The sequence below is a fragment of the Sphaerodactylus townsendi genome, linkage group LG14 (assembly GCF_021028975.2).
Source record: "Sphaerodactylus townsendi isolate TG3544 linkage group LG14, MPM_Stown_v2.3, whole genome shotgun sequence".
Taxonomy (NCBI): domain Eukaryota; kingdom Metazoa; phylum Chordata; class Lepidosauria; order Squamata; family Sphaerodactylidae; genus Sphaerodactylus; species Sphaerodactylus townsendi.
This window is the reverse complement of record NC_059438.1, coordinates 33,814,661-33,839,798: the sequence shown is the minus strand read 5'-3', so window position 1 is coordinate 33,839,798 and position 25,138 is coordinate 33,814,661. Positions and strand designations below refer to the sequence as shown.

The window sequence follows — 25,138 nt, the reverse complement described above, 5'->3', positions numbered from 1 at the left end:
GATGGCACTCACAGGTTATACACATTGGTAGTCTAAATACAACTTTGGTTTTTGAGCTTATATATTCCTTGTCCCTACAGTTCTTCGGATTGGAACTTCAGAAGATGAATCCTACGACAACACGTCCCTGCTGTGCCCCCTCCCCAAATCCTTTCATCCCCAAATCTCCAGAACTGCCTCCAACCCAGAGTTGGCACCCCTTTCACGTGCTGCGTGTTCCGGAACCCTCCTCTGGGTGGCGCTGTGGAGCTATGATGGGCTGGCCCTCCTCCAAACGGAACCTGCCTCCGGCTCCTTAGAGGCTGGTTGCTGACGCGACAGTTTCCAAGGCAACGCAAAAAAGGGCCGGGTCAGCATCGCTCTTGACGGAACCTCCTCCCTTGTCGTATGAGGAAGGGATAGGCTGTCGCGCGCTGATGAGGTAGACATACCGTTATACAACTGCTCGGACGACGGGCGCCTTTCGCGTCGTGACGTATTTTCTCCGCGCCCTCGTCTCGGATGTAACCTCTGGCCGCGTTGGAAGCTCTCCGTGCCCGCCTATGGGCGCCCTTGTGGGCGGAGCTTCTTATATCCAGCCTCCACGCCACACCTCCCTCTCCGAGAACTCTGATTGGGCCGCGCCATGTGGCTGCTTCTTCCATTGGCTCCGCCTCGTCCTGCTCTTTAGCCTGAGGGAAAGTCCCTTTTGAAGTAGAGGGAAGAAGCGGCAGAGTGGAATCTAGAGAGGGGGGCGGAGGTGAACAACAGCCCTGCAGGGTAGTCCGAAGTCAGCCCGGCAGAGTGGGTTTGCGTGTGCGGAGCGCCTTCCCGGCGGGCGGGCCGGCGACCATCTCCACTGACAGGCCCACGCGCGGAACGGGGAGGCCGGAAGGCACGTGGCTGTCGGGGCGATGCTGTGTCGCCTGCTCAGCCGCTTCAGTCGGGCAGGTAAGCGCAGCTGGGGACGGGGCTGGGGGGCCGGCCTCGCTCGCTACTCCGCCGCTGCCTCCTCTCCGCCTGACGCGGCCCGCTCTTTCTCCCCGCAGTGAGGCTCCCCGAAGGAGAACTCTCTGTCCCCGGCCGGTCCTGTCCTGAGGCCCCGGCCAGGCCCCTCCAGACGGACGAGGCGCCACCGCCGCTCCCCGAGCATCAGGAGACCGGCAGAAGGTGAGGGGGAGCCGGGTGAGGGAGGGGGATTTGGAAAGGCCTGGTCCCTGGACGACGAGACAGCTGTCAGCACGGAGCGGCCAGCCTTGTTGTTGTTGTTGTTGTTGTTGTTGTTAATGTCACAACTGCCAGTTCTTGAGCTGGTTGTTGGCTTTTGGGGTATCTCAGGTGTCGCTCAGATGGAGCAGCAGTGGCGTAGGAGGTTAAGAGCTCGTGTATAATCTGGAGGAACCGCGTTTGATTCCCAGCTCTGCCGCCTGAGCTGTGGAGGTTTATCTGGAGAATTCAGATTATCCTGTGCACTCCCACACATGCCAGCTGGGTGACCTTGGGCTTGTCACAGTTTCTGGGAGCTCTCTCAGCCCCACCTACCTCACAGGGTGTTTGTTGTGAGGGGGGAAGGGCAAGGCGATTGTATGCCCCTTTGAGTCTCCTGAAAGGGGGATATAAATCCAAACTCTTCTTCTTCCAAACTCTTAAGTATGCAGTGATACTGGGCAGTGTGGTGCAGTGGTTAAGAGCAGGTAGATTCTAATCTGGAGAACCGGTTTTGATTCTTCACTCCACCTGAGTGGCAGAGGCTTATCTGGTGAACCAGATCTGTTTCCGCACTCCTATGTTCTTGCTGGGTGACCTTGGGCCAGTCACAGTCCTCTCAGAACTCTCTCAGCTCCATCTACCTCATAAGGTGTCTGTTGTGGGGCTAAGAAGGGAAAGGAATTTGTAAGCCACATTAAGTCTCCGTACAGGAGAGAAAGGTGGGTTATAAATCCAAACTCTTCTTCTTTTCATTATAGTTCAAGTTTCACCCAGAGGCCCAGGACATTGTAATGTATCGGCATAGTATTTGTGCAGATCCCAGCATGGCTGCCTTCTGAATATTATTATTGTTGTTATTATTAATTCAATTTTTTCTTTCACTCTTCCCCTTCCATTAAGGCTTGTGACTTTTGGTTGTCATGTGGTCACGCTATCAAAGGCTAACTCTTCGGATGACCTTTTGTACAATATTACCCTTAAACGATGCCTGAAAGATGGGATTTAGTTTTATTCATGTAATTTATCCAAGTCCTGTTTTTTCTTCCATTAGCTAAGGCAGACAAGTGAAGCGCCATGTATTTTAATTCAGTAAAAATCTGAATTAGAAAGTCCTTGAAGTCTTTCCTCCATGTTCAATAGCATGCAGTGACCAAATTGCAGCTTTGACAAGGCATCTATGATTTTTGGCTGCTGTGACATGCCTCTGAAGATGCCAACCAAAGATGCAGGGAAAATGTTCAGAGCTAAAACCACCAGGACACAACCACATGGTCCTGAAAAACCACATGGTCCTGTAGAGTTCAAACAGGACTCTAATCGTCCTTAGGTTAAACCTGAAAAACCACAAAAGCCAGTTGGTTGTGGTGGGTTTTCCAGGCTGTGTGGCCGTGACCTGGTGGGTCTTGTTCCTAATGTTTCGCCTGCATCTGTGGCTGGCATCTTCAGAGGTATATCACAGAGGGAAGTCTGTTACAGTGAAACCTAATCCAGCCATGAAAGTACATGCAACATCCAGAGAGCAGTGATCAGTCTTCTACTTAGTAGTAGCAGTATTAGCAATACTGCAGTAGTAGCAATACTGCAGCAGCACTATTGGGTTACTAAAGCTTTCACAGTGGGCTCATTTAGCATGAAAACCTCCAAGGCCGCCCCAGCTTTTTTCCCACTTGCTTAAAAGCTTCACTAAAATTCACCCTTTTCACATAAAATAAAGCATGAGCAAGAGACGTGAGAGAGAAGGTAAGGGAGGGTTTTCAGAGAGAAAAGGGGCATGTATATACATGCCATGCTGACAAACCAGAGCCATGCTGAAGTCTAGGATTTCTTCGTTCTGTATAGGCAGCTGACACTTTGAATGTCTTTTCCTCCCCTCTTAGCTATGAGTTAAAAATAACACAGAAGCCTCATGACCAGGAAAAAATATTCTAGTACTCTTAGATATGTGAAAATCACAGTTGGCCTTGGTTCTTTTTGGATAGCATTACTGTATCTTCTCTATGGCCCCTTCCGCACATGCAAAATAATGCATTTTCAAACCACTTTCACAACTGTTTGCAAGTGGATTTTGCCATTCCGCACAGCTTCAAAGAGCACTGAAAACAGTTTGAAAGTGCATTATTCTGCATGTGTGGAATGAGCCTATGAGTAGTCAAGTTGAAAACCCAAAGATGACAAAAAGTACGAATTAGGAATAAGAGTTGTAGCATGCTATCACATGCACACGGAAGGAAGACATCAAGTACTTTCCAAGTCATATGTTACTGAATTAAAGTAATGGAGCTTTACTTGTCTGTTTTTTGGCGATCTGCAACCGATGCAACGAGAGAAAAACAAGTCGAGATATCTTGAGAAAATTAAAGAAATAAAAACAAAATTCAATCTTCTACGCATCTTTTAAGGGTGATATTGTACAAAACGCCATCGAAAGGGTTAGGTTTGAACAGCATCAGAAAAAAAGAGGGCAGACCTTTGCACTGAGCTGTTTACAACTTAATTTTATCTTGAATGATGCAAGAGCTATGGCGGAAAAGATAACAGTTGCGACTGTGCACATGTTATCACATTATAGGAGGAAGATGAGATATACTTGTTTGTTTTGACAGATGTGGCATAACATATCGCAGTAATTATCATTGTCTGAAATTTCATGTGCTCACCCTTTTAACATTAGGTTTCACTATTTCTGTAACCTCCTCAAATGGGGAGGGAATTTATTTGGATACAGTGAAGAACTCAAACTGTTGTTTGAGTGATGAATCTGTTCATTAAATGTTACCAGAAGGTTTTCTCTTTACTGCTCTCCTTTTACTTTTTTAATAAAAATTAAATTTGCACTGTGTGTGCTCACTGTGACTCCTGGGCCGCAGTTTTTATTGCTCTTTGAACCCCTTTCTCAGCAAGACTGAGCTACAGTCATCTGCTTCACTGACAAACTTGGTGTGAACTCCCCTGTTTGAGGTCTTCTGACACAGATTTAGACTCTTGTGAGCATTCTTCCTCATCCTCTATTTGAATCATTACGTTAACGGTTTTCTTTCTCGACCTCCTACTGGTAGCATGCTCCTGAATTCCTCACATCAGACACTACTTCAGAAGGGGCAGTAAGCCTCAAAATATCTCAGTGCAGAGATCAAACAGGACCTTTACCATCCTTAGGTTGGACCTGATAAACAGGAAGATTTTCATCCATTTGAGATAAAACTGTATGTACCACAGATTCCCAACGATCTGCCTATTTTTGTGTTCCCCAGAGCCAACACTCCTACATTCCTGCTGGGTGACCTTGGGCTAGCCACAGTTCTTCAGAACTCTCTCAGCCCCACCTGTCTCACAAGGTATTAGTTGTGGGGAGAGGAAGGGAAAGGCTTGTAAGCCACCTTGAGTCTCCTTACAGGAGAGAAAGTTGGGGTGTAAATCTAAACTCTTCTTCTGAAGGTATGCACTTATACTGTCTCCAGTTCAGAAATCAACCTCATGACTTGAGCATTCCCTTCTTTTCTTGGCTGCCTTCCAGAGACTAGAAAGTACGGAGATTGTTCTGTAGTACCTTTCTTGGTACAGTTATAAGTGTAAACTAATGGGTTTATATATTTTGTCAACTTAGTTTTCTTATTTGAGTCCAAGGTACCCATCATATCCAGAAGGGTGCTTTTATGGTTCATAGTTGGGTTTCTTCTAGCGTGAGACTTTGTCCCACCAATTTTACCTAACACAACAACTTGTTCTGACTCCAGACTTGCACGATGACCACTGTGGCGAGAAATCCATGATCGCTTATAAAAGTTTCCCAGAGAGTTATGGCAACAGCTTTTCTTTCTGATCCTTAGTGGGATGTTCTCGTGTATCTCATTTGTAACCATCAGGATATCCTTAATGCCTGCTGCATCTGGTTCAAGACACAAAAGTTTGTACAGATTAATTCTAAAGTGATCATCGGCTTTCCTATTGACTCCACTCCGTCCCACCAAAAGATCAAAATGCGGCTCTGCTGAAAATAGAAAATGTTTGAACTCAATAAAGGAGGTGTCCAGGGGTTTCTTGGTTTTTGCTGCCTCCCCGTGCCGCCCGAAAGCCCTCTGGAAGTGACGTAGCTGCGGCACCATTTCCAGCCGCCGTGGTCTCTGGATTGGGCCATTAGTTAAAGACTACATTGTGTTCAAACATTTTCTATTTTATTTGGCTCTCAGACCTCCTTTCAGAGAGCTGGTGACGTAGAAGGCCAAGAGTGAGCTCGGAAACTGGAATTCCCCCTTCTGAATCTCACATTGGCCATGAACTCTCTTCAGTGCCTCAGGCAAGTTGTTCTCTGTCCTTCATCCTCTGTCTCTGATCCATCACATGATACACTCACACAGACCTTCCTTACAAAAGTGCACAAAGAATACATGGCGCATGAAGTGCTCTGAATATTTTATTGCCAATATCGTCTAATCAGAGGGAGAGGCTTGTTTTCCTAAGATCTTTTATGAAGAAGCATGGTTTGCGTGAGCAGCACCTGAAATGAATACACAGACCTGGAAACCCCAGCTCTTAACCTGCGTGCATCTCCTTCGCTGACAAAAGACGCATTGATGGTAGCAGTTTCCTTGAAAATCTAGCAGGTTCATAGCATCTTTATGATTCTGTGAGCTGTACTGTAATGGCTTAGTCAGAGAATGTATTCACCCAGTGGAAATCAATTTAACCAAGTTCCAGGCTGTAGCAGCCAAAACACAAGAGGCCCGAGTTCAGCCTTGACTGAAAGAAAATGATTTGTTACAGGAAAAAGATGGTCTCTTAAGGTAAGAGGAGTACCAATGCCAAATTGTTAGCAAACAGAAGAGGTTTTTGTATGCTTGGATCCTGATTTGTATAGCAAAGTAACTGTACACTTCCTTTTTCTTCTACTTGGTGGCTGTTAGTATCTTCTTAGCTTACTAGCTTTATATTTCCCCTGTCTGTAAGATGATCAGTCCACCATGCTCTGGAACAGCTGTTACTCTCCATCTATTGCCCCCATCTATCCCCCCCCCCCCCACTTTGACAAAGGCCATAGCTTGAGCCTTATGTAGTCATACCCACTGTGATCTAGTAGATTTTAGTTCAACTCCAGTTTTTAAAGCTCACGGGCTTCTGCTACAGAGCAATTGGAAAAAAGCTCACTAGAGACTGTACAGTGGTTTTCACTCTGCATTTGACAACAACACGCACCCAAGACCTGGTTCCCCATTTTGGATGGAGGACAAAAACCTCCAGAAGTTCACAGCAGAGAAAGTTGTGCATCCTAAAACAAATGGACCTTCAAGTTAGCATTTCCTCTTTCCATCTTGACTCAATTCAGAGTAAAGCAGCAACAAATTGAGGACCAGGGAATAGTTCCCCTTCCAGTAGCAGAGTTGTAGCAGGGAGTGTGCTCTTTTTGCATCTTCAGGAAACTCTCAGAAATAAGACTTGAATGTTTTCATCTTGTTGAGGGATCTCCTCTCTGTTTCTTGCCAGTTCTGCTTGCATCTGTTCTGCACTCACTCAGCATTTAGTGCTCTTGTTGCACTAAATCAACCATTTGTCACTGATTTATCTTGTCTGGACAATCCAGGGCTGTTGAAAATGATCGCTTTGGGTAGTGGCAGCACAGTAGCCCCTTCCGCACATGCAGAATAATCCACTTTGAATCAACTTTCAGTGCACTTTGAAGCTGGATTTTACTGTGCTGAACATCAAAATCCACTTTCAAACAGTTGTGAAAATGGATTAAATGTGCTTTATTCTGCATGTGCGGAAGGGGCCAAAGCAAACGCAGCCCTGGTCTGCCTACCTCTGCACTTGCTTTGGAGGACTGTGGGGTCAGAGTTCCTAGGGAAATGGCCAAAGTCTTCCACCCTGTTGTGCCACTTCTGCTTTAAGCCAGCAGCTGTCCTCAAAGAAAAATGGCACCGTCACTCAACTCTAGCCCTCCTCATTGACCAAGCAGAGTCACGTCACCCTGGAACTCCAGAGCCAAATCTTTTGGAAACTCTTGGTCTTGTGATGGCTTTGATGAGCATTAACTGAGCTTGCCACAGATGTACATACAGGAGATACCTGTATCCTCTCCTGCCTCCCCGATCAATGTACCAGTATCCTCCAGCTCCTGTTTCTCACATTCCTACTTTGCAATTTTAGAAGTACAGAAAAAAGAGATGTGTGAAATGCCTCTAGAAAGGGGGATCCTGGCCATGTCTTGCCCAGGAGTATCAAGAGAGTGGGTCTTTGTCTAGGGCCATGGTGGCGAACCTATGGCACTCCAGATGTTCATGGACTACAATTCCCATCAGCCCCTGCCAGCATTGTAGTCCATGGACATCTGGAGTGCCATAGGTTCGCCACCACTGGTCTAGGATTAGCAGTCCTTGATCGAAACACGGTTCCTGTTCTGCTGCCAGAGTACCCTGGTGGGCTCTTTCTCCGGCAACCACCGAGGCACTTATGATTGACATGGCCTGTAATTGGTCAATAGTGCGTCAGTCTGCATGGCCAGTTGGAAGACTAGTAAACTAGGCCTGCAGGAATTGCATTTAAAGGCTTTATTAATGCTACTTTCAAAACTGTAAAATACTATTACAAGTAATAGAAAACTGTCAAAAAGAAATAACAGTGCAAGCTATAAAACTCCGATTACTCGGGTAAGTGGATCCCTCCTAGAATCAGTGCAGTGCTCCAGTAAATCAAGAGCAGGGATCTTCGGTTGTCTAGCTTAGGAAGAGCAATGGGACCAGGAAAGAAGAACATTTATTGTTTTTCAGGAGTCAGCTGATGGTTTGATGTATCATAACTTCACTGCCTGATGATACATTTTGATATTAGGGACCTTTATCTCTCTAAATAATGTCTTTGCTTAGACGGTTGAGCATTTACTTAACCAAATACATTTAAATAGCAATTTCTGCCATTCCCCATATTTTACTGGGCTAACCTGAGGCAGAATGTTGAGAAATGGACCTAAATTCATTCTGAGAAGAGATTATGCCTAGCTAGGGAAGAAGTCACATGGACCAAAATGTCTTGTTTTAAGTCGCTTTTGATTTCCTTACGGTTGTTGTCAGCCAGCTATGCAAAGCGGGGAGCAATTGAAGCTATTTTTAGTCCCCTCTGGGGAGAAAGGCAAGAGTATGAGCCTTGCTGAATCTAAATGTACCTTTATCCATGAGAACACAATCTATTTCAATTTAAAGAGGTATCTGTAGATTATGCCCAGTCTGCTCCAGGTGTTTCTCCATGATTCTCTAGGATGGGTTAGTTATAGCAACATTCTCTGCATGATCACGTTGTAAAACAAGAGCCAAACTTCACGAGTGTTCAGAACGCTCCCAATTGTGATTGCTAGTGGCATCAAAAACTCCAGACAATAAAAACGAAAGAGACTTTTCTGTGATGCCGGCTGTTTAGCATTAACTTCCACAATTATATAAAAGCGTGGATTCGGAGGGCGGAGACAATAGAGCCGCTGCCTTAAAATCAGGGCAGTTGAAGTACAGAATTTCCTGGGGCCAAGAATTTGAAAAAGGAGATGCGCAAAATATTTTCTGTTTGGGGAATTGTGATAGGAGCGATCAGCAAGCATTCGTAGCACTTGTATTCCTGCTTGCATATATTAGAAACATTGATGAATATTAATGTGACATCTGAGCCCCAGGGAGGACTGTCCATCACAGGTTGTTGTCTAGGCAGCAGTTTTCTAACAAGTTGGAGCCCGGCTGCACTCTTGGCAGCCGTCCACCTCCGGCCTGATTCCCCAAGTTCAAGTGTAGGTTGGATGGAAGTTTATGACCTCCCTTTTCACGTGACTTTATTTTTCTTTGTTTCTTCTTGGGATAGCCATGACAGGAGCAAACAGCAACGTGAACATGGATGTGGAAACCTTTTACATCGCTGCACCTCTTTGGATGCTTTCACCTGGGTAAGCTGACACACAACAAGGATGTGGTCGAAGGCAGCAGTCAGAAGTGAGGGGATGTCGTCGTACTGATAAACAGTGCAACCCAGAACAGAGTTGCGCCAGTCTAAGCCTATTGACTTAAGTGGACTTAGGCTGGAGTAACTCTGTTCTGGATTGCACTGAAAGTCTTTCGCAACCAGAACGAGAACTACAAAAAACACTCTGCACTAGAGAGGCGTAGCACCGGGGGGGACGCGAAGCACCAGGCGCGCACTTCTGCGGAGGTGTTCCGGGGGCAGGGTGTTCCGGGGCGAATGGGGGCTCAGAAGGGCACACGCGCACACCAGGCGCACTTCCCCCTCGCTCTGTCCCTGCTGCACTGTGCCATGGAAAGAAGCCGTGACGTGCCTGTGAAGATGCCAGCCGCAGATGGGCGAAACATTAGGAGCTAAAACAACCAGACCACTGCCACGCAGCCCAGAAAAACCCGCAACAGCCAGGGATATCTGTGCTCTGTTGAAGAAGTGGAAATGTTTTAAAGGCTTCCTTGAGGTTGCTCTAACCATCTCCGAACATTTCTTTCCTTCACCAGGGGGTCGTGGCTGTCATTGCTCTGGAGTTGGCCAAGCAGATCCAATGGCTAAATTCTTTGCAGATAGGAGGAAGACATACCAGGCTGTGTTGGTTGAAGGGTCATCTTGCTGTTTTGCCTCCTCATCAGCACTCGGGTAGGTGTGTCAGCCAGATCTTCCTGTGTTGGAAAGAGCATACTGGTGGTAGCTGTACCCTGAGAACAGAACTGTAGCAGTTCTTCCCTTGATATGGGACAGAGGAACCCTGTTTGAAGATAGCCCTTGGAAGGCAGAACCCACGGCATAGACTGGTTGAGGCTCTTCCCTCCTGCTTCAGAAATTAGCTGCCTGAGTGTTTGGAGATCTGTTTACTCACCATGGCTGGTAGCCGTAGGTGGACCTCTCCTCTGTGAATCTGCTTACCTGCCCCCTTCCCCTTTCAGTGCTATCTGTGTTCGTGGCCATCACTACATCCTCTGACACAGAATTCCCCCATCTAATTACTTGTGCTTTGCTGTATTTCCTATGAGCTGTTGATATGTTTTCCCCCTCTTTCAGCCCCTCTTGCAACTTCGTCTGCACACTTTAGCAGAGGGAATAAACCACAGTTCTTTCTGGGAGCAGACACTGAACATGCACCGGAGGCTCCGTCTCCTAGCAAAACCTCACGGTCTGAAGAACACCTGGTACCATCAGAAGCAGGTATCAGTACTGATATGTGGGAACCAAGCACACAACACAGGAAATATCAGGAGGCAGGAGGCATAAAGTCACATAGCAGTAGTTTTCTGAGGCAGGAATCCACAGCAAATGTGGCGTGACTTGCTTTGTGAATCTGCAGTTGAAACTCAACAAAAAAGCAGCTGGGTTCCTGGTGTACAGAAATAGGTCTTAAAACGTATCTAAAGTTTGTATAGTGTTAACAATAGATGATGGGAACACCACCTATTGCTTGTCTTGTGTAGCTGTACAAAACCTCTGGGGCTAGTAAGCCGTAAGTCCCAATCTATGAGCCAACAGGACTTTCTTGCACTGCGTTAGACCATTGATCCATCTAGCCCAGCTCTGTAGACTCTTTCCCACTCCTGCTGCCAGAGATCTGGAGCTGGAGCCTTGGACTTTTTGAATGCCTACCAAATGTTGGACCACTGAACTGCTTTCTCCCCCCCCCCCACCACTGAAAGTGTACAAGTGTTATACTCTCCTGTGCACTATGTTCCCTCAGCAACCCCTGTGCCTTTGCTTCTGTGTGCCAGGTGTAGTAATGCACTGCTGACCCAGCAGCACCGTGGTAGAACGTTGGAACGCCAACGGACCTACGGCCTTCTGGTCGCACCGCACCCCCACTCCTCATCCCCCTATGAGTCACGGGGGGTCACTGCAACTGTCTGGCTCCTAGTCACCGTGGCTGGGACAATGGTCTTGCCCCCAGGTGAGGATTAGGCTCCAGGCAGCTTACGCTCCCTCTCCATAGACGTAGCAGCCGCAGCTTCAGGTGGAGATCAGCCGCATCACATGATGATCTCCCGACCTCCCGCTCTCCCGGAACTCCCCCCGGTCCTCCCTCCTACACGCCCCCGATAGAATGACAATAAAAGGTGCCAGGAACCGGCACGCGGGAGACTCGCTTAGGAACCACACCCGGACTCCTCCCTGGGCCTCCCTGCTGCTGGCGATCTCCACTCAGATGTTATCTCCGCTGGGCTCTCCGTCACCGTTCTTCACAGCTGGGACCGCGTGGAGCCCGACTACACCAGGTCAGAACACTGGCAGCAGGACAGTCCTGAGGAAGCAGACAGGAGCGTGTGTCCTGTAGCCGGGCTGTCCTCTCACGATATCCCAAGAGGCAGCATCCCTGATGTCTGGAGTTGCTGCAGAGTCCTGCTCCCTATCCCAGCGGTGGCATCTGTGCCACCAGCTGTACAGCGGGCTTCTCTGTTTAACTTAGTTATTGGCAGAATTCTCAGTCATGGGTGGGATGATAAATGCAAAAGGAGATGCTAAAATATGGGGCAAGGATGAGCTACCAACTTAAGACTGCTACTGCTGTTGCAATGGAAGAAAAATGGAGATGGGGGAGCAAAGCAGTTCTTCATGTTGAGGTCCCCTTCCTCATGGCCTTCCTTTGTTTTGCAGAGGACTTACCTCCCAGCCCAGGCCCTGAAACGCCTTCAGTCTCTCTGCATTCACAGGTACTGTCTGTTGCCTTTTGGGGGGTCTTTTGCTCTGGCAAGAATCTCTGGGATGCTGGATAATAAACTAGTGAAAATGAAGAAAACTCTTTTAGAATCTGGCTAGCTGTTATATTTACATTGAGATTACTTTGCCGTGCTGTTCTAACTTATGTGTATATATATATTACTCCAATGGGAGAATGAAAACAATTTTCCAAAACATTTGGATACTGTTTGTAAAATTATAAATTTATTTTGGTTACTTAAAAGTAAACTGCTACTCCAGTGGGAGAACTAATTTTTTGAAGTCTTCATTGTAGCCTGTGGGTACAAGTTTTCTTCATTTTCACTTTTGTGTGTACCTTCCCCTCTTGCTTAGCATGGATAATAAACTAGGGCAGTGGTGGCGAACCTTTGGCACTCCAGATGTTATGGACTACAATTCCCATCAGCCCCTGCCAATTGGCCATGCTGGCAGGGGCTGATGGGAATTGTAGTCCATAACATCTGGAGTGCCAAAGGTTCGCCACCACTGCCCTAGTTTATTATCCATGCTAAGCAAGAGGGGAAGGTACACACAAAAGTGAAAATGAAGAAAACTTGTACCGCGAGATTAGGGAGAGAAGCGTGGAGTTTGGAAAAGTACACCCCTTCGGTGCCACTTGGTATAGTATGGCCTCATTGTGCTATTTATACAGCAACTCTGTAGAAGTTAGGGGAAGACGACAACTAGGAAGCCCTGTCTTTGGATAGGTGTGTTATGAGAGTTGGAAGTGAATGTGTCTGCTTGAATTGAGCTAGAGAGCGCTACGAGAAAGCACCGTCTTCGGCAAGACCATTCAAGAATGGGAAGATCATATCGCTTGGAATCCCACAAGAGGAATAATTCTTCTGCCTGAGATCTGGCAGGTCCGTGCACCCAGCTGCCTCTGGGATTTTTCCAAAGAGTTAGGACCCAATAGCAAATTCATTTAAGCAAATTGTATAACAGCCCATAGTCCTCCATAAAAAAATACAAAGGGATTTTACGGTGAAGCCTCTTGGCAAAGATAGAATTATCTGGGGTTCTAGTTTCACCTGCAGGGACTGGCGCCATCAGCCACAGAATATTCTTAGAATATTTCAAACAAGGGACGATTGTCAGTTTTGGCAGGGATCACAAATTTAAACAGTCGGCGAAAATGGGTGTAAAGCTTCGTGGGAACATGTTCAGGAGGGGCAACCTTACAGGCAGTACAGCAGAGGGAGAGATAGAATCGACAGGGGAGGATTGATGGGCAGCCTGAAGGGGAAAGGGGGTCAGAGGAGATATATAATTGAATGAAGGAGTGTCTGATGAAAAGAAGAAAGCTCGGTAGGGATCTCTCGTTCCATTCTCGTCTCTTTTATTGACAGAACATAAACACATAAGATGTATACATCTTCTTGTGAAGTTAACACAGATTTTTTTTAAAAGGGATATCTAGATTATTTATTTATTTGTTTGTTTATTTATCAGTCTTATATACCGCCCAATCCCCGAAGGGCTCTGGGCGGTGAACAACATAAAATTACAGATAGTAGACTGTAAATAATTTAAATTAAAATGCAGCAAATAATAAACAACAATGCCCGCAACAATTCCTATTAGACCCTCCCAGGAGGGGAGAAAGAGCATGGGTCCCATAGATGGTAATGGGCCCAAAACATAAGAGGGTGGGAGGGGCACACAATCAGCGGCTGGACACTCCAAAGGCCCGGCGGAACAACTCCGTCTTGCAGGCCCTGCGGAACTCACCAAGGGCCCGCAGGGCCCGGACAGCTGGAGGAAGAGTGTTCCACCAGGCAGGGGCCAGGGCTGTAAAAGTCCTGGCCCGAGTGGAGGCCAACCGCATCATTGAGGGGCCAGGGACTACCAGCAAATTGGCCCTCCGCTGAACGCAGGGACATATGGGGTAATGCGGTCCCGAAGGTATTATGAAATAGAGACAAGGATATCTCATATAGGTTCTGAGGGTAAAAGAAGATGTCTGCTGGGAGGATGGGATACTAGCCAGATACTAAAACTCCGGGCATTGCCAGGGTAGACAGAGTCCATATGGGCATGAATAGGGTACCCGAGGGCATCTCAGAGCTTAGACCTAGAAAACTATCTTCTGATTGTTATTCATTGTCCCATCTCTGGGCTTGCACAGTTGCTAATACTGCTGGATACTGTTGCGTGGGTCATGTGACCAGATTTGCTGGGCCTCTGAACTAGATATGCAGGACGGTGACATAACATAATCTCAGACGTTGAAAAATGCCCTGTAATACACAAATCCATCACTTGATGGCACCACATAATTCCTGTACTGTAATCCATGAATCCTTAAGGCTGCTAACCAGTGACAAAGAACTAAAATACTTTAGATAAGTGGTGTTAGAACATTGTGATTTTTCTGCAGAAGTGTGGGTTTTAGTGTGAGTATTAAGAAATGAATTTAGGAGTTAAAGAAGGCGAAGGACCCAACTTTTCCACTAAAAGGGCAACCCAAATGATTAAGAAGGGTCAGAACACTTTACCTATGGTGAAAGGGGATACCACATTTTTTGCTTTTTAGTTTTTTAAGAATGATGATTATTAGTAGAAAATAACTATAGTGGTTTCTAGAAGTGGTATACTAAAAATAGATGGACCGTTTTCTCCTTTCCCATAATCCTAGAATATGGAGTCATCTAAAACTCTAGTCTGTGGCACTCGATAGAGGGTAGATTCAGGCAGGATAAAGGAAGTGCTACTTTGCTCTGCAGGAGATGGATTCTCTGCTCCAGTGAGAGCTGCAGCTAAGAGAGATTTGAAAGGAAATTAGATGCCTGCCTGCCTGGAGGCTTCTAGCTGTGATTGTTAAATAGGATCTCTGAATGCCAGTTGCTGGTGCACAAAGAACAGGTGAGAATTTTTAATTTTATACAGTTTGTGCCACCTTTCCAACCAGTTCACAATCCCCAAGGCAGCAGACAGCCAAAACATTAGAGAGAGAGAGAGAGAGAGAGAGAGAGTGTGTGTACACAGCAAAAAGAAGTAAACACAATTCATTAAAACAGAAGCACATAGGTATGTACACACATAAACAGGAAGGAGGATCATGGAAGGAGCACCAAACCAGACAAGTCTTCACGTGCCTGAGGAAGTCAGTAATAGAAAGGGACAATTAATCTCCCTGGGAAGCAATTCCTTCATTTGGTGCTGTGACCAAGAAGGCAGGTGACTGAAGGACAGTTAGGAGAGAGCTCACACAGAGAGGAAATAAGCCAGGAAATAAGATCCAGGAAATAAGCTTCACATGCTTTCCAGAGCAATTCTGTAAGAACCACCCCCTAGGTTACACTGCAGATTGCTCTGGAGTTTACAGGTAGATTATGAAGCAACACCTGGTTGTCCTACTTCAAGGAAAGTTGTTTAGGATTTCCTAAGTAACCCTTGCAGCTCTTCCTGCAGTGCTTAGAGGTGGGGGATTTCTCCATTCTGCCCTGAGTTGAATCAGTCTGTCCAGTGAAGGGGCTGGAGGCCAGCTGCTTTGGGCTGTTTTGAACTTGGCAAGCTGTCATGTTCTAGATTGCTGCTGCCCGTTTTAAGGCGGGGGCCTTCCATTTGACGCTGGCTCACTGGATGATTTGGTGGCACTTTTCTTGTCCCTGTGGCACAGAGGGGTAAGCGGCAGTACCGCAGTCCATGCTCTGCTCATGATCAAAGTTCAATCCTGGCATAAGTCAGTTTCAGGTAGCTGGTTCAAGGTTAACTCAGCCTTCCATCCTTCCGAGGCAGAAAAATGAATTCCCGGGTGCTGGGGATAAAGTATAGATGACTGAGGAATGCAGTGTCAAACTTCTCCATAAAAACAAAGTTTGCCTGGTAAACATCCTAATGTGATGTCACCCCATCGGTCAATAGCGATGCCTGCACAGGTGACTATCTTTATCTTTTTCTCGTCAACCGGACCTTGGGCAGGCAAACCTAACAAGGCATCTGCTCATGCCATTAGCCAAAGGTGTCGTACAACAGCAGCTGATACCTCTTTGATGACAAAGTAAGCATTATGATAATGCTGTAACCGGCAGCTTTCCAAACACGGTCATGAGGCTGCCATTCAGGAAGTGACTCCATCCGTCCGGGCCCTAATTCTGGATGTGATTCTCAAGCCTCCAGGAAATGGCTGCGCCAGCAGCATTCAGCACAAGCAGAGCGTGCTAAACTTATCTGCCCATTCATAAACTGTCCCAAAGTGACAATTTGACCCCTTCCCCCTCTCTTCCTAACTGAGCTGTGGTGACTGTGGGATTAATGGCTCCTTCCCTCACACACACACACAATCCACTCTGAGGACTTCACGCTGTCTACAGACTCTGGAAATGTTTGGTGACCAGAGAGCTGGACTTTGTATCTACTTTGTATACCTAATGATATTTATCACCGACTGAGAAGGGAGAGCTGTCAGTCAGAGTTTTACGTAAACACGTAGCATTTAAAATGAAGCCTGCTCCCCCGGGAGTAGAAAAGACAGACCTGCTGCAGTTCTCACAAACTAAATATCAGCAGAAGGGAAGGAGAATGGGATATGTTCAAAGGCAAGCACAGGAAGTGACCTGTGACACCTGATTGTGTCACTTCCCCCACATGTCTGAGCCAGAGAATCAGAGGGCAGAAACAACAAGCAAATCGCCCCACAGAAATTCAGAACAGACTCGTACGCTGTCGTCCCCACCCCCTTCCTTTCTTTCCTGTGGATTGATTGCAGGCCAGAGTGCTCGAGGTTATGAGCCTGGCCTTCCTCTTCCTTCACTGGGGTGACTTTTTCTTTGGAGACAAAGGGTGTAACTTCCTAGCTAACGAGGGGTTCTTCTTTGCCCCATGTAAGCAGTTTCAGTGCTTCCGGTCTCGTTTGAGAAAAAGAGATGGGCAGTAGCGTGATCCTATCTTACAGGAAACCGTACGTTGTTAGTTAGCAGATATCAAGGAATGTAGGAGCCGGGTTTGTTTGGATAGTGTCTGGCTTTACTAGCCAAATCACCTGTATGGAGCTAGCGTGGATTCCGCCACCTTCTTCCAGGCTAAGAGACTGGTCTCTTGCTGCACTGTTTTGTCTGTCCCAAAAGAAGTCATTCTGTATTTTTTGTGATTCTAAGGCAGCAACTATGTGTGAGTAAGATTTCCCAGGAACAAAGGGACAGAGGTAGAGCTAACAAATTCCTGAACAGCCTTTGCTGTAATGATAAAGATAATGCGTGGGGAACAACAGCTGCATAAAAAGGGAAGCTGTGCTCATTGTTGATTTCTGCCCATTCTCTCTCCTGTGCAGGGATGCCTAGAGCAGCAGAAGTCCTTTGATGAAGCTGCGTTGCAAGTGCAGCAGGCGTTCCAAACGAGCATTTCCATGGCGTTCAACATCCTTGGTAAAGGTCCATCTGGTGGAGGCTGCACACCCTCCTGCAGTGGCCAGAGGCTTGGGCATGTGTCCAGTAATGAGAATCTTGTGAAGAGACCAGAAGGTTGGGCTCTCAGTCTCTGAGTCCGGACAACCTTGAGCACCCCTAAAACTGGGATAATGATTGGCAGCGTGTCAGTCAGGCCTAAGGGAGGAGGAGCCGCAGCTCCAGCACAGATCCTGTGAATGCTTTTCCCTTAGCTTTGTGGCATTCACTCCCATCTCTTTCTAATTAGGTTTGTGCACTGCCTCCGTGTATAGCCTGTGTCTGGACTGCTGCACAAATTACCACTGTGCCCCCCTTTCCAAATGACCACATCTCTCTAAGATCACCCCAGTAGCATCGTCGAGATCTCAAGATCTCCCTGCTGGCCTTGGCACTCATGATGAGAGTTCTTGAACTGAGTTTTACACATCTCCACTCGTAAGAGCTTCATTGGGGACGGGGGGGGGGGGCTCTCTGGGTTGTGGCAGCAGCAGAGCGCACAGGTTTGGTGCCCAGTTGCTCATCTGTTCAGTACCCAGCATCTCTGCCAGAGATTTTCATAAGCCACTGACAGCAAAAGTAGACAGTATTTACCAGTTAGACAAATGAATGTTCTGACTTGTTTTGAAGCAGCGCCCTGTGTCCACACGAGTCAGTGTCTTGCTGTTTGAAGTGGATGGATTTTTGTGTTAGAGTTTTGTGACCAAATAGCACGGAAACAAAAGGGGGTGGTGAGTGCATCAGGACACTCAGGCACAGAGCAGAATGCTGAGGCCTGACCCTCTAGAGCCAAAGACGAAGACTGCATTAGCTGAATGAGTTTGGAGGTAGTAGAGCCTAGATTAGCGATGACAGCTTTTTGTTCTGAACTTGGGAGGTCCTGAAACCCTGTAAGGACCTCCTCTTCCAAGGATTTGGACATATATTGGGGAGAAACATCATGATTCTCCTCACAGGACAAAGGAGCCCTAGATAGGGATCTAGAAAGGGATCTAGGTGAAACAATATGTCAAATGGGAGGGTGGTGAGTGTATGATGTAGGTTCGTGGTGGTGAACCTTTGGCACTCCAGATGTTATGGACTACAATACCCATCAGCCCCTGCCAGCATGGCCAATTGGGGGCTGATGGGAATTGTAGTCCATAACATCTGGAGTGCCAAAGGTTCCCCACCACTGATGTAGGTGAACGTGTTGGTTCAATTCTTTCCCCTGTAGCATTTTTCCCACTGAAACCCCCCTAACATTTGATCAGTTGCTTCCTACACTTAAAGAGGGTTTGGTACAAGGTGCCTGCTGAGCCAGTCACACAGCTGTCCAGTCCTCTACCAATATGAAGGTTTTCTAAGTATAACACAATGGCAAATTTTGTACAGGTAAAATAGGAGGCCCTGCCTGGTTGGAATTGGGAGGTGTGTCGTGCTGGGCACTGGACTCCACATTTCAGATCAAACAAATGACCCCCTCCCCAATTCTCAGCGTTGTGTGCAGCGTCTCAAGTGTAGAGGTTTTAAACTGAGTCGGTGGTGCCTGAATCTTTTCTGTTGCATTCTGTTTTTGCAGGGCTGGAACACCTGCAGAAGAGGCAGCACACGGCAGCCTTCCACTTCTTCAAGCTGGCTGCAGATCAGAATTACCCCAAAGCCCAGTTCAACGTGGGGCTGTGCTATGAACATGGAAGGGGCACCAAAAAGGACATGGCAAAGGTTCCCCAGTCCTGTTCCTATGACTTTGCATGTTTTCTTGGGAAGGAGAGCCTTGGGCAGCCAGCGAGTGCTTTGGGTGGTGTTGGCAATGTGGGACTCCTTCACCACCTTCCCCCTGAAGCACACCTGGCATTCCCAGCTGGGACTTTCACAAAAGGGCCCAAAACAGAAATGTAGGGTCTGGTAACTTTGGTAGTGTCCCAGTTTCTTTTCCCTCACGCAGACAAGAGACTTTTCTGCCTTGAGCCCTTCTGCAGAGGGGCCTACCTGAAGTCAGACTGTTCTGGGTAGGAGAATGAGAGAGGGACACGACCTGTCCGTTGGGACGCACCCGTTTCAAATGCTCAATAATCACAGAGACACTTTCACAAAAAGCAAGGAGGCCTCATGGCCCTCTAGTCCAGGGGTCTGCAATCTGCGGCTCTTCAGATGTTCATGGGCACCAATTGGCCATGGTGGCAGGGGCTGATGGGAATTGTAGTCCATGAACATCTGGAGAGCCACAGGTTGCAGACCCCTGCTCTAGTCAGAATCCCCAGATTACCTTCTGCCTCCCTGGGCACCTTCACTCCAAAGGTGCCTTACCGTGGGGCAAGTTGTCTCTCGCGAGCTGCAGGCTTCAGAGTGAGGTGGAATGTGGGGGTAGCCTGAGAGACTAGTGCAGGTCTTTTGCAGTGCTCATAGTTGAGAGCCAGTGTGGTATAGTGGTTAGGAGTAGCGGACTCTGAACCGGAGAACCGGTTTTGATTCCCCACTCTTCCACATGAAGCCTGTCGGCTGACTCTCTCAACTCTCTGCCCCACTTACCTCACAAGGTGTCTGTTGTGGGGAGAGAAAGGGAAGGAGTTTGTAAGCCGCTTTGGGACTCCTTGCGGTTGAGAAAAGCAGGGTATAAGCCAAAACTATTCTTCTTCTTTCTTGAGTGGGGCGGGACTGGGTTCAGTGTGCCTGGCAGTTTTCTTCGAGATCTTTTGGGTGATCGTAGCAGGGAAGGGGGAGCAGAGGCTGATCAAATTCTTCAGCAGGGGCCAAGTTCTGGGTCCTGCCCACCCTTCCTCACTCTGATTCTGTTCTCTCTTCCCAGGCGATCCTCTACTACCAGCGGGCGGCTCACCAAGGACACACTATGGCCCAGTACCGCTATGCCAAGTGGCTTCTACGGAGCTGGCCCAAAGTGGAAGAAGACAGCAGTGTGCAGGAGGCAGTGGATTTGCTGGGACGGGCGGCCGCTGCAGGGCTGACCCAGGTAAACACCCGGTGGGAGCGTCCTGGAGTGTTCAAAAGAAGAGGAGCACTGCCAGTCCTTGAGAGTGCTTTGATTGTGTGTTCCTGCATGGCAGGGGGTGACTCGATGGCCCTTGTGGTCTCGTCCAACTCTATGATTCTAAAGAGAGTTTCTTCCATGCCCAGATAAGAGAAGAAGAATAAGAAGAGTTTGGATTTAGTCTCCCGTAAGGAGACTCAAAGGGGCTTACAATCTCCTTTCCCTTCCCCCCTCACAACAAATACCCTGTGAGGTAGGCGAGGGCTGAGAGAGCTCCAACGAACTGTCATCCAGCTGGCATGGGTTGGAGTGCACAAGCTAATCTGGTTCACCAGATAAGCCTCCACAGCTCAAGTTGCAGAGCAGGGAATCAAACCCAGTTCTCCAGATTAGAGTGCACCTGCTCTTAACCACTACACCACACCTGCTCTTGACCACTACACTACACCAAGAGGGTGCTCACCTGGCTTTGCCCAGCCCAAGCATTCTTGCACAGACTGTAGGACAGAGTAAGATTAGTGATCTGTCTGTTTCCTTAGCGCCCAGGAAGCAAACTCAGTCCTGCATCCTCTCTGGTCTACTGAGCAAGCAACATGTCTCAAAATGTGAGCTCTAATTTCTGTGATGAATTGCTTAAGTCTAATAGTACCAGAAGATGAAAATTGCATGTTGACAGGGTATGTTAGGAAGCAGGCTATTAAGCACAGCCCCCCTGCCTTGGAGGAGGAGGCTTTAATTTATTGAGGGGGAGGGCAGAGGTTTTGGCTGCTTCCTTTCCCTGTGTGGTGGGCGGGGTTACAAACAAAGAGCTGGAAGGGACCTCAAGGGTCATCTCATCCAACCACCTGCACAGTGCAGGAAATTCACAACTACCTTCCACCCCAGTGACCTGTGCTCTATGGCAGGGGAATCTCTTTCTTTAGGGCCATTTCCCAGTTAATTAAGATGGTTGCTCCGCTCCTTATCTCAAACACTTTTTCCATTTCAGCAGGGAGAGATTTCCTTTGAAATACTAGGGTGGTTCTTAACTTTCACCAGATCACAGCCTACTACCATTTCATAAAGGCCAATGCACCAGAGATTTATTTCACTTGCTTAATATATGCTCGTATTCGACCCACTTTTCTCCGCAGTGAGAATCCAAAGCAGCTTACAAACTTTGGACAAAATTCTAAACATTGTGCAAAGAAATTCACCAAATGTCAACAGTCCTTTTTTGGTTCTGGTTGGTTTTCTAGGCTGTGGTCTTGTGGACCTTGGTCTGGTTTTCTGTGGCCGTGGTCTGGTGGATCATGTTCCTAACGTTTCGCCTGCAGCTGTGGCTGGCATCTTCAGAGGTGTATCGCAGAGGGAAGTCTGTTACACACTGTGTAAATCCTTTTTTGTTTTGTTTTCTTGCTTCAATACAGGCACAAGTTTATCTAGGTGTGCTCTGCCTAAAGGGGCTGAAGACTGGCAGGAAAACGGCAATGAAATATGTACCTGTGGCAGTCCAGAGGAAGGTAGGGCCTTGTGTACAATCACCCTTCTTTCCGTTCAGCCCTTCTCAGAAGTTCTCCAAGCTCCCTCTTTCTTGTATTGTCGAAGGCTTTCACGGTCAGATTCAACTGGTTGTGGTAGGTTTTCCAGGCTGTGTGGCCATGGTCTGGTAGAGCTTGTTCCTAACATTTCGGCTGCATCTGTGTCTGGCATCTTCAGTGTTTTATGGGATACTGAAAATGCTTCCTCTCTGATGGCTATTGTGGGTTTCCTAAGCTGTGCAGCCATGATCTGGTAGTTTTTGCTTCTCACATTTCACCCGCGTCTATGGCTGGCACCTTCAGAAATACGGCACATTAAGATGTATAGCTTGTGTTATATTAGTACTGGGGTGGCAAAATATTAGCGACTAAAACCACCAGACCGTGGCCGCATTTCTCAGACAACCCACAACAGCCAGTCGATTCTGGCTGTGAAAGAGCAGGTGGATTCTAATCTGGAGAACTGGGTTTGATTCCCCACTCCTCCACATGAGTGGCGGAGTCTTAGCTGGTGAACCAGATTTGTTTCCTCACTTCTACATGCCAGGTGGGTGCCCTTGGGCTAGTCACAGTTCTTTGGAACTCTCTCAGCCCCACCTACTTCATGAGGTGTCTGTTGTGGAAAGAGGAAAGGTGTTTGTAAGGCCCTTTGGGTCTCCTTACAGGAGGAAAAGGGGAGTATTAAACCACTTCTCTTCCTCCTCCTCTCTGACTTTTCCACAATGAGCTGTACCGATGGAATATGTAACTCATGTTCACACTTGGGTATATTTTTTGTCTCATCTCTCCCATTGTATGTGCTTACAACCTAGTCTCCCCATCCCATATTTTTGTTATTTTGTTTTTATATGCTGAATGTTTTGTTTTAAATGGTTTTAATTGTATGTTGTTTTAATCTGTTGTTCACCGCCCAGAGCCCTTCGGGGGTGGGGGCGGTATAAAAAACTCAAAAATAAATAAATAAAAATAAATAAATAAAATTACTGAGAACACACACTGTTTGCAAAGCATCTGTTTCTCCTTGAAAAAAGATGGTTGGAATCCTGTGATCATTACCAAATTCTGCATGTGTGTGATGCAATCAAATACACTTGGGCACAGGGTTCCATAAGCAATTTCGTTTAAGCCATGCCATACCCTCCTGTGATACCTGCACTTTGCCTCGCTAGCCCTGCCAACTCTAATGTTTCTCTAGCCTCCAGGATATTGGGGGATAAGCATACTGAGTCCCCCCTGCAAATCAGAGTATGAAGGTTTTGCTGGTGGTTCTCACCCCGCTAAAATCTGGGACTCGGTCCCTCTCTCCCTCGGATCCCTTTCAACCTCCATACGAGCATGTGAGGATAAAGGAGAAGACGATGGAATTTTAGGCGTTCCCTTCCTTAGAGAGCATAGGCTCATGATAGACCTTGCTAATGGTCTGCTCTGGCGAGTCGATGGAGCACCCTCCTCAATTTCCGCCAGAGTAATAATTAAAGGTGCTGCTCTGGCTACCTGTAGATATGAGCTTCTGGGACTTCATCATCAGTGTATGCGCGCACACATCCAGCTGGAGACTCCAGTTCCAAAATGTGCTACTCTGCCCCACATGCATCCCATGTTTATAACTGGCCCTCATTCGTTGTAATTGGCTGATGCTCTCTAACGTGTTTTTCCTTGTAGGATTCCTTCAGCAGGATCCCTTTGGACCTCTGCTATGAAAAGGCCTTTGGACCCCTCCAGAACCATCAGGCAGCTGAGAAGCGCAACAAGCAAGCAGAAGCGTCAGGCTCAAAGCCTGCCCAGGAGAGCGTGCCAGCAACGGCGCAGCAGCAGATAGCAGGTGGGGGACCCAATCCTAGGGGGCAGAAGCAGGGTGTCATGAGAACGTAGGGGATGATATTGACAGTGTGATATTCTCGCTTCACAGGTATGCAGAGCCAGCATCGGTTCGCTGTTGCTCCGAGACCATTTTTCTCCAGCCCCTGTCTCCAGAGCCTGAGTCAGCCGCCGATTGCTCACGCTGGACCACCAGTTCTGGACCTGATCCATTCCCAAAGCACAGGAAACCTCAGGGATGTGACCTGCCTACCTCAGCCAGCCTTCCCAGATTGTTTCCCCCTTAGCCTACGCCCTCTGGCCTGGTCTCGAGGAATAGCCATTGGCTGACACATAGCTCGTCGGAAAAGCTTCTTCTGTCTGCCTCGAAGGCTAGGAGCAAGTCTCCATGCTAGCACTTGTCAAACTTTTCAATTCTGCTAATTCTTCCACTTTTTTTACTTCCGTTGTGCAAACTTCCTTTGTCCTCCTCCCCAAAAGTTGCCATTGGAGGCTTAGAACAATGCATGTTGCAGCCAAATAAAGGAACTCTGCTAGCTGAACTAATTTCATCTCACCAAGTTTCTTATCCTCACATCCCCCCGGCTCGGCTCTAAAAATACAAGCCCAAGCGCCCTGCTGCTTTCGGGCAGGATGTCCTCAGATTTTGTGGTTGCTGCCAGACTGATGTCTTTCCTCCATTAGCAACACAAAGGCAGGATCTTGGAGAAGACTCTTGCAGGGAGGGAAATGGAAAGCCGGGGGGGGGGGGGGGCTTCTTAGAAGCAGCCAGACAATGGAAGCAAATACTGCCACTGAGATGTAAACAGGTGAGGCCCAAGACACAAAATACAACTCTGAGCTTGAAATCCAAACAGCTGTGGATCGTTGGCACAATGAGAGTAAGGGTATAAACAGAGTAGACGTTGTGCTCCACATTAGCAACTGTTAAAATTCCATTTCTCAATCTGTGAGAGAAACACTTTAATTCGTGAGCGGGATGATTAAGAAATAGCAACCCCGGCCCCGTGCACAGGAATTCTGGGGAAAGAGAAGAGGTCACTGCTGTTATGGACTGCAGCTGGTACCTTTGGTCCTGACTAAAGAAATGTTCCCTGTTAAAGACTGGGTCTCCCCCAGCAGAGCCGTAACTCCAAGGGGACGGGAGGGGGCGCACCGCACCAGGCGCGCGCCACTGTGGGGGCGTGGCGAGGGCATTCCGGGGCAGGGGCAGACGTTGGCATGGCAGGGGCAGAGGACGCACCAGTGCACCAGTGCACCAGGTGCTTTTCCCCCTTGCTACGCCTCTGTCCCCCCTGCGCCGAAGAAGAAGAAGAGTTTGGATTTATATCCCCCTTTCTCTCCTGCAGGAGACTCAAAGGGGCTTACAATCTCCTTACCCTTCCCCCCTCACAACAAACACCCTGTGAGGTAGGTGGGGCTGAGAGAGCTCCGAAAAGCTGTGACTATCCCAAGGTCACCCAGCTGGCGTGTGTGGGAGTGCACAGGCTAATCTGAATTCCCCAGATAAGCCTCCACAGTTCAGGCGGCAGAGCTGGGAATCAAACCTGGTTCCTCCAGACCAGAGTGCACCT

The 25,138-nt window shown here is 47.7% G+C and overlaps 1 protein-coding gene across 1 annotated transcript; it reads left to right on the top strand.

Annotated features, from left to right (window-relative positions):
* The first annotated feature begins 516 nt into the window (after window positions 1-516).
* Window positions 517-24,106, top strand: DELE1 (DAP3 binding cell death enhancer 1). The gene is made up of 13 exons (XM_048516280.1): window positions 517-787; window positions 822-930; window positions 1,029-1,149; window positions 9,022-9,103; window positions 9,675-9,810; window positions 10,213-10,356; window positions 11,791-11,846; window positions 17,147-17,240; window positions 18,820-18,962; window positions 20,047-20,208; window positions 21,636-21,728; window positions 23,409-23,568; window positions 23,656-24,106. The coding sequence occupies exons 2-13, from the start codon at window positions 894-896 to the stop codon at window positions 23,892-23,894; spliced, it is 1,467 nt and encodes a 488-aa protein (XP_048372237.1). The 5' UTR covers window positions 517-787; window positions 822-893; the 3' UTR covers window positions 23,895-24,106.
* The last annotated feature ends 1,032 nt before the right edge of the window (window positions 24,107-25,138 follow it).